The sequence below is a fragment of the Lonchura striata genome, chromosome 6 (genome assembly GCF_046129695.1).
Source record: "Lonchura striata isolate bLonStr1 chromosome 6, bLonStr1.mat, whole genome shotgun sequence".
Lineage (NCBI taxonomy): Eukaryota > Metazoa > Chordata > Aves > Passeriformes > Estrildidae > Lonchura > Lonchura striata.
The window spans coordinates 14,693,309-14,708,895 of NC_134608.1; the positions used below are offsets into that span (position 1 = coordinate 14,693,309).

At 42.0% G+C, this 15,587-nt stretch overlaps 1 protein-coding gene across 1 annotated transcript in view; it reads left to right on the top strand.

Moving 5' to 3' along the window:
• Nucleotides 1-240: 240 nt before the first annotated feature.
• CLMN (calmin) overlaps nucleotides 241-15,587 on the top strand; it is a 75,419-nt gene continuing 60,072 nt past the window's right edge. Inside the window, exon 1 of the mRNA XM_021549674.3 lies at nucleotides 241-420. Coding sequence (XP_021405349.2) covers nucleotides 339-420 — 82 coding nt within the window. The 5' untranslated portion in view covers nucleotides 241-338. The remainder of the gene's footprint in view (nucleotides 421-15,587) is intronic.

Genomic DNA, 15,587 nt, shown 5'->3' on the forward strand with positions numbered 1-15,587 from the left:
GGACCCGGGCCGCTCGGACCCCGCCCGCTCGGACCCGGGCCGCTCGGATCCCGGCCGCTCGGATCCCGGCCGCTCGGACCCGGGCCGCTCGGACCCCGCCCGCTCGGACCCGGGCCGCTCCGCTCCGCCCCGCGCCAGCGCCCCGCCGCCCCCGGCCGGGCGGGCTGCGGGAGGGAGGCGGCGAGCGGCGGCGGAGGGAGGGACGCGGGGCGGGGCGCAGCCGGCGCGGAGAGGGGCCGCTCTCCCGCCCGCTCCGCGCCCGCCGTCGGTGCCGGTGAAGGCGGCGGTGGCGGTGCCGCCGGCTCCCGCCGCCCCCCCGGCCCCGGCCCCGCGTCCCTATGGCCGGGCAGGAGTGGGACTGGTTCCAGCGCGAGGAGCTCATCGGGCACATCAGCGACATCCGAGTGCAGAACCTCCAAGGTAAACCAACACCCCCGCAGAAACCCCTCCCTCCGCCCCCGCGCCGCCCCGCTCCCCGGCCCCCGCTCTGCCCGCGCCGGTCCTTCCTCCCCGCCCGCCCCCCGCGCCGCCGTGCGCGGCTCCGCAGCTCCGCGGGGCGGGGGCGGCTGCGGGGCCGGCGGAGGAGGTCGGCGGGGCCAAAGTTTCCCCCGAACGCGGCGCCTGCCGTCCGGCCGCGGAGATCCCCGGCGCTGGGGAGAGCGGCGCCGGGCCCCGGGGCAGGGACGGGGCGCGGGAGCTCCGCCGCGCTGGGGATGCTGTCCTGTCCCCCGGGCTGCTGCCACCCACCGCCTCCCCCGGGGGCCGTCGGGGCGAGGGTTGCGGGCTCCGGCTGGGCTCGGGGCGATGTGGGAGCCGGGGGCGCCGGGCTCGCCCTGCCGTGGGGTACCGGGAGCCGCGCCGCGGGGCTCCCGGGGGGCCGGGCCGGGCGCCCCAGCCGCGGGCAGAGCCCGCCCGCCGCTCCCAGCGGACATCTGGGGTCACTCGGCCGCGGTCAGGGCACGGCTCCGGGGCCGGAGCACCGCGATTTGAAGCGAAGCCGCTAACTAACCATCAGAAGACTCAATCTGATTTATCTTCTAATAAGCTACTGTTGAATAAACATGGACAGAGCTTTTGGATAAATCATCTGCGAGATGCTCTCCTGTTCTGCCACAGGCGGAAGGGATGCAAATACCTGTCTCTGAATGCAGATCGGTATCAATGTAGCCGCAGTAGTAGTTCCTCCAAAGTTATGTTTGCCCCTCACCAGGTAACTCCTCGTGACTGGAAAGGACAGCAAGATTCGATGGAAGAGGAAAAAACAGCAATGGTTTATGGGAGAACAACTTGTTCAATGTAACAAACTGATCTTAATCAATAGCTCAAATAATACTGTGATATATCTTCATGTTCCATAAAAATAATAGACTTGGATCAGAGGTCATTATCTCTTCCTGGCTGTGCATAATTATATTAAGGCACTGTCTACTGGCAGAGCAGCACAATTGCTGTAAATTAGTTTCGGTTTGGATTGATTATAGAAGATATGTAATTTATCAGAAAAGAGAGTCAAATTAGCCATTCTTTCAGCTCTGTTGTATTAATGCAGTTAGGTACTGATGGGGTCACTCCACATCATTTTGACCTGCATCTTCCTAACCTCTGAAATTCAGCTTGTGAGAACAGTCGGGGCCGTTGATTGCAGGTTGCATTCCCCCCGGGTTTTGACAGTCTCTCGTTACACTGTAGCTCTGTTTCTGGCTTCTGTCTCAGACCCTTTCGATTCTCCGTGTTAACATCACTGGCCTGCCTCTGATCTCTTGCTGCTCAAAACGGGAGTCATTAAGCCAAGTTTAATCCTTAATTCATGGGCATCTTTGAGAAGGAATACAAAAGTAATCTGTTCCTAGAAAGAGCAGTATGTTTTTGGCTTTGCCTTTCAGTAATTTGTGAGAGAATGGTTAATTTCTCTTTCTGGAACTTAAAATGCATGTGTACAGATGCACACAGACTTATCTAAAATTCCTGTAGTTGTGTAGGAGAATGTCATCCTACAGAGCAAATTCCTTTGAATGACATTATGTTCATGAAAAAATCTCCTGTTCTCTTCTTATCATCCAAGAAAAATTTTGAAACATGTATGGATTATCACCTTGCTTGCACTACTAAAAAGGTTTTTAAGAAGTTTCATGCTTCACGTGAGCTCTTATAGGGCAGAAAAAGCATTTGTTCTAAGGTGCTGCTCCAAAGCAAGTGATAATAGCTGTCACAAAAGATATGATTTGTAACACATAGTTCTCACATTATCTTCTAGAGATGAAAAACATTTTACAGATGGCGAGTCTGATACTCGTGAGAGTGTGATTTTTGTCGCTTGGGAGCTTGGTGGCAGAGCATGGTGCTTCTCTTCAGAACAGTTTCTTGTAAAATAGCAGCATATGTTCTATGCTCATATGTAGTAATTAAACTTTCTTCTGCTTTATAATTCAAAATTCATTCTCTCCTCTCAAAACAATGCCATCTGAATAACTGCTAGTATCATTGTCTATCAGTTGCAGAATCAATAACAGCTTTGATGTGCTAGAAAGTCAAGTTTAGGATGAAAATCTAGGTGAGGGCAACACAGTGTTTCCATCAGCACCACCAGACCCCGCCAGGGCCCTGTTGCCCAGAGCCACATGAAAGACCTTGTACAGTGAAGGTCCCGTCTGCTGCTGCATCTCCAGCTCCTGCAGCGCTCTCGTGTAACACCAGCTGTGTTCAGAGCATCAAGTGGATGGTTTGTCTCATTCCAGAATGCTCCCATTCAGAGGGACATTTTTCATATGTGGAGATCCCTCCTGGTCTCTGGGGAACCCCTCATGTTAATACAGACCCAAGGAGGAGTGAGGAGAGGATGGGAGGCAGCAGCTAAATATTTGCAGATAGGAACAACACATGCAAACACTGGCATGTCTGCATGCAGGGGTGGAGACTTCTGGGCTGATGCACAGAGCCAGAGAAATGTGAGGTGTGCAAGGCAGACAGAGGCAGTGCAGCCATGCTGTGTCTGAGCCATCCTGCCCAGCTTGGAAGAGCTGGAAGAGCCCAAGTGCTGATGACTCAAGGAGAAAGGGTCCCAAACAGTCTAGCTGATATTAAGGTTTCTGCAGGAATCATACAGACATCTGCTGTAGTAGTTTTCCATACCCTTTCTGCCTCTGTTTTAAAAAGTGAAAATTGTTAATTTCTTTTGCAAATTTCTTCATTATGTCTTAGCTAAGTTACAGAGCATCACTGACATGAATTCTATTTGAAGATAGCATATGTTGTTTCAGTCTGTTGCATCTTCCCTCTCTAGCTTGGTTGTTCCACATCCAGGAAGAATCAAAGATGCCAATTACTGGGAAATGTCTGCTCTTATGAAGATGCTTTTGCATCTTGCATCTCAATTTGGTGGTATGATCCCACCAAACTGAGATGTTGGTGCATGTGCTGGCTGCAGAAGTAGCTTCAGGAACTGTATGTTCTGTCATGGGTGAAATTATGGCTGCTGTGGGTTTTTCAGCTCTTTCATAGGGAGACTAAAACTGACAGCAAGGGGTGACATTTACTAAATTGGCTGGACCTTGGGGGTGGGAAAAAATAATGAGTTTAAAAATGGAATTACATCTTGATCTTTAGGCATGCAGCGATGGGCTTCTATTTTCCCTTTCCATCAAGAGATTTTCTATTTTATTTTTTAAAAGTAGGAAGTGACATTTCAAAACTGTGTCAGCAAAGTGATGCTAAAAGCCAGGCGCAATTCTTCCATTCTCAATAGAGGTGATTTCAGAGAGCAGAAGTGACAATCTAATGGAGGAAAGAGGAATATAAAGAAGGTAGGTGTGGTGATACACAAACCAAGTTCCTCCCACCCAGTGTGTTCAGTTTCTAAATGCATTTAATAAACTGATACCCTCGTGCTCTTTGTTCTGTTTGTATATTCTCCATAGTGGATTTCTCCACATACTGAGAGAGAAAAATGGAAAGCCTACACAGACTGTGGGAGCACATTGTCAAGCAGAGGAATGTTCAATAATTAATTTCCTGCCAGGAGATTTTTTTTTCCTCTTTCTTTCTTCCAATACGACACAATTGGGAACATTTTGTTAAAATACAGGAATATTTTAAAATCTTCCCTACTGGCAGCTTGATTTAGGATCATTAAAAATATACTTCCTTGTGTGGTGAATTGCACTTGCTAGAAAGAAGCAACATCCTCATCCTCTTTTAGATGGTATGTTGGTTGTGTGCTTTGCAATAGTCTAAATGTGTACTGAGTAGTACATATCTTTCCTTACATTCCTTGGAATGAAATATGTAGAGATGTATAATTGTGCAGTCAGATGTATAATCTCTGGCAAACAAATGCTGGTACCACAACTTTAAAATAATTATGATTTGACTATTCATTTTGTATATTTCTAATAGAGTAGATGGGCTGGGATGGTAGAACTCTACCATTCTCTACCATTCTGATATCAGAGGACAAGCCAAGGTCTTGCTGCTCCTTATTTCACTACTAACTCAGGATTTGATCCAGAACTCACAGAAACCTGTACATGTTTATTCCTTGGTTTGTGTAGATTTCAATATTTTCTTGAGTTTAATTATTGCTCTGCCAAGGGGTACATGGCCTTCAAAAGTATTTGGAGGGCTACACAGGAGTATACTGTAACATTGACAGAAATAATGGAGAAAAAGAAGGGTGACAGACTGGAAGAAATAACGTGAACAATATCAGCCCCATTGGTTCTCCTTCCTTGCTGTAGTTTATATCTCTGGGTGGATCACTCAGTCATAACGTTCCAGCACTCTCTGATTTTGCTTGACTTCCTGTTTGGATCCTTGAGATCTAGACTTGATAAGCTTTGGACATTAGTTGTAACTATAATTGTCACTAACATGAATCTCAGCATCTTATGAGGTGACAGATTCTGAAGTCTCTGTCTCAAGAAGTAATACAAATGCCTAACTCACACAAGTTAACTCCGGCAGTGGGAATATCTTCACTTTGCAGGGGCTTAAGTATCACTGATGGATTACCAAAGGAAGGTGCTATAGTCAGTCTTGAAAATGTTTCTCTATGTACTTTTCTTTTTATTTATGTATGAGGCTTATTTTTAATGACTTTTGCACTTAACTACAGAGAGTAATAATTTTCCTTTAATTACAAGATACAGCAGCATTCAACTTGTTTGCTGTAGTTTTACATGCTTTTCAAATACATGGAAATTTCATAAGCAGAAGGAAAGCTTTTTAATGTATCCATTCATTCTGACAAAAGTAAGGTGCTATAAATTCATTACTTTAACTCTTCTATAACTTGTCACTATACTCAGCAGGACTTCATTCTGCCTGTAGGCATGTTCGTTTAGTGGAGTTCTCTGTAGATTCAGGTGACATTTGGAAAGATTAAATTGTCTGGAGAGCCTTAGGCAAAGCACTGTACAACCACAAAGTGATCCTATTCTATATAAAAGTTAAGTAAATAGGCCTGAGAATTATAAATGGGAACCCTTAAAATAAAGATGCAGATCCAGGTGTAAGAAGCCAAAGTTAATGCTGGAAACCCAAGTGTCCTAGTGGGCATGGTCTGTGTAAGGGCAGTCTCTTACCTGACAGTGTCAGCCATGGAAGGAAGACTCACCTGCCCCAGATGTAGGAAACCCTGGCACTGAAATAAAGGAGCAGTAAGAGGTGAGGCAAAGTGCAGATTGCATGTTCCAGCATGCAATTTTAACAAGGTTAATGCCTAATTTCTCTAACAAATTAGAAGTCTGGACTCTCTGTTGAATGGAAATGGATGAAATCACACTAAATTCAAATCATGCCTAGTAGCTCCACAGTCACAAGAACTCACTTGTGTACTGACACCTTGTCTTAAGAGAGAATCTGTTTGGCAGCTGCACGGACCTGACTTGAGGCGTGGGCTTGCTGTGCTGTCACTTACCAGCATCACCTTCTCTGTGTTTCCTGGGTGAGCTGTTGTTCAAGTGCTGACCAGTGTCAGCATTAGCAAAGCTGGTGAGACCTCAGATCATATCCCTTGCCTGAAGTAATAGTTTAATAATTACCGTCTTCAAAACACTATGTTAAAACTAGTGATGATTTTAAAATATAATTGATTTTCATAGTTCTCCTGCTTGTTTTTTGTTTTGCCCACTTGATTTGGACAGAAATTCAAACAATTTTCTTTCTCCTAAGGACAATTTCAAGGTTATGTCACTTGCCTTCTGAAGTATGTGTAGCATTTATTTCAAAAATATCACAAAGAGATGACTTGATTTCCTTTTTTACTTCTAAAGACAGACTTCTCTTGGACTAGAAGAAGCAACCTTGGGCATTTTGGCTCGTCAGTGTCCATTTAGATATTATTTGTTTATGTCCGAAGTTGTTGAACCTTACTGTTGTTTCACAATAATTCTTAAGGGCATATGTCTAAAGGAAAAGAGCCAAATATCTCTCTTGTCATTTAGAAGTCAAAATGATCTCAAAAATGTATTTAGGAGTAGAAATTATCTGGTGGGCAGTGAGATGTATGTCAGTGCTGGGGTGGTGAAGGGCATCACAGCACCTTATAAGAAATAAGTGTCTTTTTCTACATGTCTCTGTACCTGTTATTCTATTTTTATATCTCCCCAGCCAGTTAAATGCAGGGACTGTAGGAGGAGGATTGCAGGATGAATTTTACTTCATTATAATTGCTGCATATTTCTGTGCAAAGAGCTGAGCTGTATTTTAGCTGTAGTTTGAGGCTGTATAGCCATGAATAAAAGTTTAAATTGGCATCTTCTAGGGATCGTTGTAATAGCAACAGCCTGGATAGCTGCAGAGTGAATGCCTGTGGACCTGTAAGCTTTAAGCAGAGGATTTCTTTATAACACCAGAAATCCCACTGAATCTGAATAGATGTTATCAAAAACACTTAAAAGATAACTCTAATCCTGTGCCCATTACTTAATTTGATAGTGTGTTTCAAGACATATTTGTTATAATAATGTAGCACTTTGAGGGATTCTATTCATTTTCCAATAATTAATTTCAGATAGAAATTAAAATGTATTTTATGCCAGAGTATCTTGAAAATTACTCCTGATGTTGGTCAATGTAATTCAGAATTTCTGAAGAATAAGTTACCTTGTTATTTGTACTTTTAATATTAGCATTTCTTACTGTTAGCAGTCAGAAATGAGACCTTTCTAGACTTTCTAACAAATCTAGTGTTGATTTACTTAATTATGTTTTTCCTCTTTTTGTAGTATAATTGGTAATATAACTCCAGTTGTTTACAAAATAAATGTTCATTAAATATGTTGTCACAGAATTAATTTTAAAAACAAAGATTTATATACCAGTCCCTTTTATATTTAATGCATTCATCCTTTTGGATCTTCATTTTATCATAATTAAGACTGTGGAGATGAGTGCATTTTGTAGTTTCCAAAGCTGCTCTTATGTAGTGTCCATTTCCAGGAAACACGTCTCTTTAGATGCTCCATATGCCTGAGTTCCTCTTGAGCCCTGCTAAGGTCAGAGATGCTTTACCCATACCCAAGGAATGGCCCACATCCATTTTTACTCTTCCAGCCTGATTTTCCTAAGTTTTCTTCAAGAGCTGCACATAACAGTGCACTAACCCCCCAGACGACTGGGAGGCCATGTGTTATTCATATGTTGTGAGAGCCATATCACAGCCTGAAGTGTCCATCTCACAGGACTCCAGCTGAAGCTCTGAACTGCAGCCAAGGCAGAGGGAGCAGCACAGGCTGGCTTTCTGCTGTGCACTAATGGCCAGATAGAAGTCCTTTGCCATTTTGCTTCTGTCCTTTTGAAGAACCCCCTGATGTATGTCAATAGGTGTTTGGTGTATGCAGTCAGGGTAGTTCACAACTGAGGGCTGATTATGCTTCTCTTGGCTCAGTGAAGAATAGGAAGGGCAAGAGAGAACCTGGCTCTGTGACAAATGAAAGCAGTGCCAAGGAAGATAACTTAAAATCTGATCCTTCATATGACTGCATCTGGACACATGATTAAAGTTTTCTGGCTCTTACTGATGTTCATGATAAACATGAACTGCAGTTGTAACTTCATAAAGATATAGCATTTATAAATAACATTTTATGAAATGTCCACTTCAGACTTATTTTCTTAAATACAAGGAATGAAACATAAATCTGTCTGGGCTGTTTGCCCAGGGAGAGTAACAAGGCAAACAGGAGCAGGCCCATGGGGAAGAGTTGGTCCTCAGAAACCTACACAGTGCAGGAGGGACTGTGGCCAGTATTTGCATGTCTTACTTGAACCTGGTGAAACATAAAAATTCTGCCCAAATGAGAAGATAATCTTTCAGAGACAAACAAAATTCCCATTGACTCTCGCTTTTTGATAAGGCCTATTTCTGGTACAAAACCTGAGAGATTCCAAGAGTAACTGGTAAGAGTAGGTAGGAAACATTTGGTCCCTCTCCTTGTTCTCAGGTTTCAGGCTCTGTAGGGGAATTCCTGGTGTGATAATTAGTACCACTGAACAACATTTAGTTCCTGTTGCTCTCTTTTTTTTTTTTTTTTTTTTTTTTTTTTTTTTTTTTTTGGTTTGCTCTTGGGGTTTTTGGTTGTTTGTTTGGGGTTTTTTTAAGATCTCTCTGGATACAGGACGAAGGATGATTTGAAGTTTTAGACTCTTGCCTGAACTTTTCTGTTTCTTCCCATAATAGAGAAAAAAAGTTGTTAAGGGAGTCAATGCTGTTTAGAAGAACTTGTGCTCAGTCTTCTTGCAGAAGTTTGGTTATTGACATTGGAAAGAAGACAGAGTATGAATTTTTACTGGCTAAACTGCATTTCTTCTTGTGAAGGTAGACAGTCTTTTTGACATACTAAGTGTTGACCTTTCAAAACTTCAAAACATTATGTGTTTCCTTATCAGAAGGATTCAAGAAGATAGGAGATCTTCATTCAACAACTGTGTATATGAAGAGAACACCATGTTCTGGTTGCATACACAGCTCAGAGATGCTGTAAATCCTTTGTTCAAGCTGCAGCTGACAGTATCAGTCATCATGAGTTTATTTTAATTTGTGAATTTGAAGGTTGCACCAGTGTGACTCCTGTGAAGTCAGGAAGCAGGGGATGGGTTGACCCTGGTGATGGGAGCCCATTTCTGCAGGAGAAGGACAGTGCATGCTTCCTGTCCACACCCAGCCAAAAGGACTGTTCTCAGGTGCTGAGAGATCCCTGTGTCGCTGGGGAGGTCTGGCAAGCTGATATCCATCTGCCTCAAAACTGGAAACTAATTAACACAGCAAGTTATATTCAGATTTTAACTGGTCAGGTCTTTGTACTTTTCAAGTCCTTGACACCCTTTAATTTTGGGAAAGGTCGAAGCATTATTTCATTGCCCATCCCACAGATGGCTCTAGAGCAATTTTTTTCCATGGAGGATCTCAGCTTTTTTCATGCACAGTGGGTGCCTTGCTTTATGTTGAGGGTGATTACCAAAGGCAGTTATGATTATGAAAGCAGGTTGCAGGAGCGATCTCGATGCCACAGCAAGTGCTGATGAGACCCCCTTGCTGCGTCACTCAAGACAGTAAACAGCTTTGTCATTTAGGCACTTCATTATGAACTGGATGTTCACTTGACCTCTTATATTCTCATTTCACTAATGAACCAAAGCTTAGGAAGAGTGACTGACTTCAGAGCTGCAGCAGTTTGGGCTCTTCGAGCCAAAGTTTCCACTAATTTAATTTATCATACTAATGATCAGTTTTGGAGCCTAAACACAGGAGCTGCATGGAAAATACAGCGTAATGTGCTAATGTGATGGCCACATGACAGAAAGATTGGTGGGGGCTGTGCACTTCTTGGCTTTCTGGTCCTGCTACCCATGTGTATTCTTGCATGCAGCATCCTTAAAGAATGAAGGGCTGTTATGGATGTGGAAGTAGGATTTAGAAATTCTGGTTTTACAGAGAGGGTCCAAACTTGAGTTCTGGTACTCAGATAGTCATCAGTATTGATGCCCATAGGCTTCCTTTCTTACTGCTTTGTGTCTGTCTTGACTGAAACTGAAATGTGTTCCTACTGCATTCTAGCAGGGATTTATTTCTATTTTTTTAGTGTTTGAGTCTCTCGTGTTTTCAATGTTTTTCTCTAGATGACACCCTTAAGTTAGGCTTGAGGATAAGACACATGAAAGCCAGAGGATTGATTTAAATTATCCAGAGAACCTAATTACATGCTTTTCTATGTATGAACATGGAAAATTTTGGTGGAGCAGGCCTTGAATCTTGATATTCTCTTTTCAAGATGACCATTGGAACTACCTGACCAAATTCCTTTCTTCACATCTTCTTCTCTCCTTCACTATGTTACAGCAAAAGTTAACAATGTCCCCTAACAATTCATGTGAACTCTAGCACATATATGCTGCCTTCTCTGTAGTAAGGCTGATAACTACATGAAGCTACAGACCCATCTTTCACCCCAGTATGTGGTGCTCTCATGTTTGGTGGCAGGTGGTTCCCCTCTGGGTTTGCATGTGCTTGTTGGTGTTCTGTGCAGTGCATGCCAGTTGGTGTGAAGGTTAACTGCAATCAGATTTCAGTTTTTCTTGACTTGGAAATCATTTCTTTAAATTAAAGGAGAACAAAATATTTGTAGAATGGAATAAACCTGCTTTGTTCTACTTTTTCCCCATTTGTGAAGATGTATTTTTGATGTCTCATTTTGGTCACCTCTATGAGTTACTAGTTATCATCTTCAGGTAGAAACTATTTTTTTCTTCAAGGGCTTTGGAGTTACTTCAGTTAAGATCCAAATTAGCTGTGCTCCCTCTGGCCCTTTGTACTACGCTTTCAGTTCAGTGAGTTTGTTACAGAAGTTTTGTTTATTTTGTTTTGAGTATGTGTTTCTAGAAAGAAGATAAAGTAAAGCTGGGGAAGGAAGAAAACTTCCTGCTAGATGGAAGAGGGTAATTAATGATGAGCACCTCCAGGAACTATAATTTGTTTTCTTTGAGAAATGTATGCTAATAAAAGCTTTCTGCTTGCATGCATAAATGAATCAGATTAAATTTTATCCCAGCATGAACTTGCTGTCAACTGATGTTCTTCAGTTCTCAGAATCATCCAAATGTTATTTTAACAGAGCAGTGCTATATCCATTGCCCTGAAACCCTGTCTGCCTTGTGCACAGATCTGCAAGAGCTATCTGGGGTAGAGAGGAAGACTAAGAAAAAGCTTTCTGAGGGTGTGGAAGAGGCATTTTTATCCTGTGTGAAGGTAGGGAAATATCTATTGAAGGATGTGTGTCTGCTCTGGATAATCATAGAAAGATGATCATATGTTCTGCAAGAGAAAGAAATCAGAGTTAATAAAAGCAAAATTAGAAATAGGACAGCAATCAGATTCTGTGTTTTCTTACTGCAAAGGTCATAGAGGAATGAGGCAATTAATTGCCTAACCTTTAGAAGTGGTTTATAATGGAAGCTCTGCAGTATCTGAGAGCATAAGCTGCCTTGATTTGAAGCAAGGTGCAGCTGCTGTATTGTGGAGTTACAGCTTGATAAATAAGCCATTCTGACCTGCTCCTGGAATATTCCTTTCCTTCTTTGTTCTCTATTCCCAGTTTCTCAAGCTCTTTGGTGTGTGTTTGGACATCTCCATCTAGGCTTGGTTTCGTTGCCTGAGCAGAGGAAAGCATTGCTGTTTAGTCTCATTCTTAGAGATGAATTATTAATACTAAGAGGAATGAATAAATGAGAGTTTATTTAAATGCTGAGCACCTTCCCCCACCTTCTCAATCTTTTTTCCAGCAGAGCATGGGAAGTGCTGATGCCTGGTAAGTCCTGAAATAGCCCTGAGTCTTCCCTGGGCAGGTTCTTCCCACTGCACACGGGCACCACTGGCTTGGAATCAGCATGTGCGTAGGAGCTGATCCATCACTTAAGGCTTCTTTGGGAACCCCAAAGAACAATAATATCCTGTTGACTAGGATTTTACTATTTATATCCATCAGCTGAGCAGCCACCTCCTCTGTCTGCTCCTTAGTTACCAGTCTGTAAATCTGTCTTTGGACCACATTGTCTACTGCATGGCTGACAACATGATTTTTAATTGCAAGATGAATTTGCTTGAGGCGCTTAGAAGAGCAAATGTATCGATGACGAAAGGCATCAGCTTTTTTTGTTTTGTTAATCTGCTCAATTTTTGGACATTAAACAAAGTGACTGGCAGGAAACTAACCTAAAAAACAAAGGCTTTCATTAGAAAACCGTACAATAACAAGAGGAAAACAATCAGATCCCTTATAGGTGTGAAGAAGTGCTGACATACACCTGTCAGATTAAAGACTGAATCCTGCCACCCACATACTGTCCTGGCAGTTTATTTATTTCTTTTTTTTTTTCACACCCATTTTTTTTTTTCTGCAGCAGATTTTCAGTCTTCTTGAGTAGAAAAAGTATCAGTTTCTTCCAGAAAAAACTGGCTTTGAAATATAAGGAAATACTGTCAAATTTAGCCTGGTATTTTCTAGGCTGTTTTTTCAAAGGTGAGCTTTTTAAGAGGAGCTGTACAATTTACTTTGAAGAGAAAAAATACAGTCTAACCTGTGGGAGTCGGCTAGAGTGAAGTGAAAATAAAACAATTATTTTGCTGCAAGCTTTTATGAAGATTTTTGAGGTTGCTATCAGAAAATAAAGTGTGCTAATAGTGGAACTTAGTTACAAAATCCAGATTCTTTTGTTCCAGTATGGATAAACCTATGGACAGAAGGGGTTAAACCTGATCTGAATCAGAAGCGGCCATTGCTTCTCCTTGGAGCTAATTTTAAAGGTTTGAATGTAGAACACTTAGTTCTCTAATTTTGCTTTTGTGCCATCCTGCATGACCAGGGACTGGTTCTTTTCTGAAGACCTTGCTAGTATATCCACCAAGGAAGCATCATATAGCTCTTGGCTCCTTGGTTCCTTCTTTTCTGCACTTTGGAATGTGATGGTTCTGCCCACCTCCCTTCTCCTGTGCTATCACTCCCCAGCTCTGCCTTTTGAGGTTTTCCAATGCATATATGTCCTTCTTGTTAAAGCACTGCAAGTACTGCAAAATGCATGGCATGTTCAGCACTTAAAAGTGAATTAGAAGCACTCAGAGAAACCAGTATATTTTCTGAAACCATTTTTTAATTATAGTGAAAGCTTTGTGCTTATAGAAAGTTTGGAGTATTTTTGGTACCATCTGGACACCTTAGCTTGGACAACAAATCACTTTTGACATAATGACGACAGTGTATAATACTGTGTTCTTCTAAACCATGTCTCATTAATGTGGAAGCACATGGATTTTCCTGCAAAATGTGGATTCACCATCTGTGCTAGTATTCTTTGCATGAAGTGAAAGCCTGTTCTTTGTGTTGTGATTGCAATGGACCCATTCTGCTTTTCCTGCCTTCTCTCTTGGACCAAATGGATAGGTCAGAGAACAAAATACATCTCACCAAACACTACTTACTGCTAATGCTTATTTACCTTACATTCAGCATGGGAGCTACCAACATTTATTAAAAGTAGAACTCTCAGATTGAATGACATTTTTCTGTTGTTCCCACTTTCACTTCTTTATGCTTTGACATTCATTGGCTTATTTGGGCTGGAACCTCTGGACTTGGGGAAACTGTAAATTCCTTGTATGCCCCTTGGAGATGTCAAAACCTAAGGGAGAGTAGCATTAAGAGATAAAATGTTACAGCCAGGTTTATAAAAGGTGTTAGGAGATAGTTGCCCATTGAGTGTTCTGCAGCTTGATTTGAATCATATTGCACATCAGTTATAAAGTAGCTTAGAGGTTATTTGCCTAGACAGCTGGGAATGGTGTTTTAGCCTGATCCAAGGCTGGGGATCCTCAGCTTCACTGTACTTCACCATTGATGTCTGAACTGCTATTTAAATTCTCCTGCCTTCATTGTGACTTCTTTGATATTTATGGAATAATAGTTAACGTTCTTAAATTGAAGGTATTGTAAAACAATCTGTCTATTTACCATTATGTAATTTGAAGTATTAAAAAAAAAAAAAAAAGTGTTTATATGCTCTGAAACTTTATACCACTATCATATTAACGGATAGCTTCTTCATATTCACAAGCTGGCACTGATGGTTTCCCCATGAAACCTGTCAAGCCTAGAGATCTTTCATCATCTTATTCTTTCTTCATCTCTGTCAAGTTCTTATTTTTCCTACTCTTGGCACTGAGAAATAGATGGGACATCTTTAAGTAATAAAATAAGTATATTAGCAGTAAAAATTTAATCTGCTTCAGTAAATTAATTGATGTAGTATGACTGAGCAAAGTATAATTAAGGGACAGATTCTCTTTTGTCGTGCTTTCAGTAGTTTTAGTTTAGCAATCTCATGGAGATAAGTTGCTTTATAGAAGATACAGATCTGTATTTTATTAGTTAGTTTTTATGGTAATTTTGATACATCAGTAAATAATAGCAAAGGAGCAGGAAAGGGCAAATTTTTTTTTTTTTTTGTAAATTGATTCAGAGTATCAGTTGAGGGGTTAGACTTCTCTAAGGACACTGTAAGGGAAGACAGTTAAAACAAGACAGCAAGAAGATTCTGGGGCTGGAAGCTGGACAAGCTGGTGTAGAAGGAAGGTGCTTGATCCTTATGCTTTGGGGGCAGTCCATCTTTCTTCAGACACAGCAAATGACTTACTGGATTTGGTAACAAATTTGAAACAGCAATAGCAAAGCCTTTCTTAGGTCTTTAAGGCAAAATTCTGGTGAGGTTTAACAAAGAAGAGCAGTGGCTGGTGGTGGTCAGAAGGATATTAACACAGAATTGGCTGAAGTAGCATTTTCTGAAATAAGAGAATATCAGTAGGAGAGACTTGAACATGTAGGTAGAAAAAAATCCTATGATTTTGCCTGCTGGCATGAAAAAATCCAAAGCTGCTCAGTGGGGACGTGGAGGAGGAGGTAGTTATAATATAGGATGCTAAAAGATTTTGATGCTTTTTTCAGGACTTAAATCCACCTAACCATGTAATTTGGCAAACCTCAGTAACTATAAGCTGTTAAGCTTGCCCTCATCCTTCCTACTTGTCATATGAATTTCATTGCCTGCAACTGGGATCTGATCTTGCACCCACTGAATTTTTTGCCATTGAGCTCAGCGAGGCTAAATCTGGCTACTGCAGTGGGGAGCTGCTCATCTCTGCCTGTCTCACGTGCAGAGTTGCATGCTAAGGCTCTGAGCACACAGTGAGGGTCCTCCAAGGGCTGTAATGTGGCTGGAGCCAGTTTATATAAGTCTATCTGCCTGCAATTCAAAAACCTGAATGTACAGAACTATGTACCAGAATTAAATCTAGATCCTCGGATCAGCCTGATATCCCGTATATCCTGGGTTGGCTTGTTGCCAGGTGAGCCAGCAGCACACCTCTGCAAGAGGGGTGATGTGGAAGCCCCTGGGTAGATGTTGCAATGCTTTATGCAGTCATTTGCTTGGCTGTAGGAGTCGTTCTTATGGCTTCTGGCCTATTTCTCAACAAAGCAATTAGCAAGTCCTAAAAGGTCTTGCCTCAAGGCTTTCACAAGCCATTAATTATGCATTTTATTCTG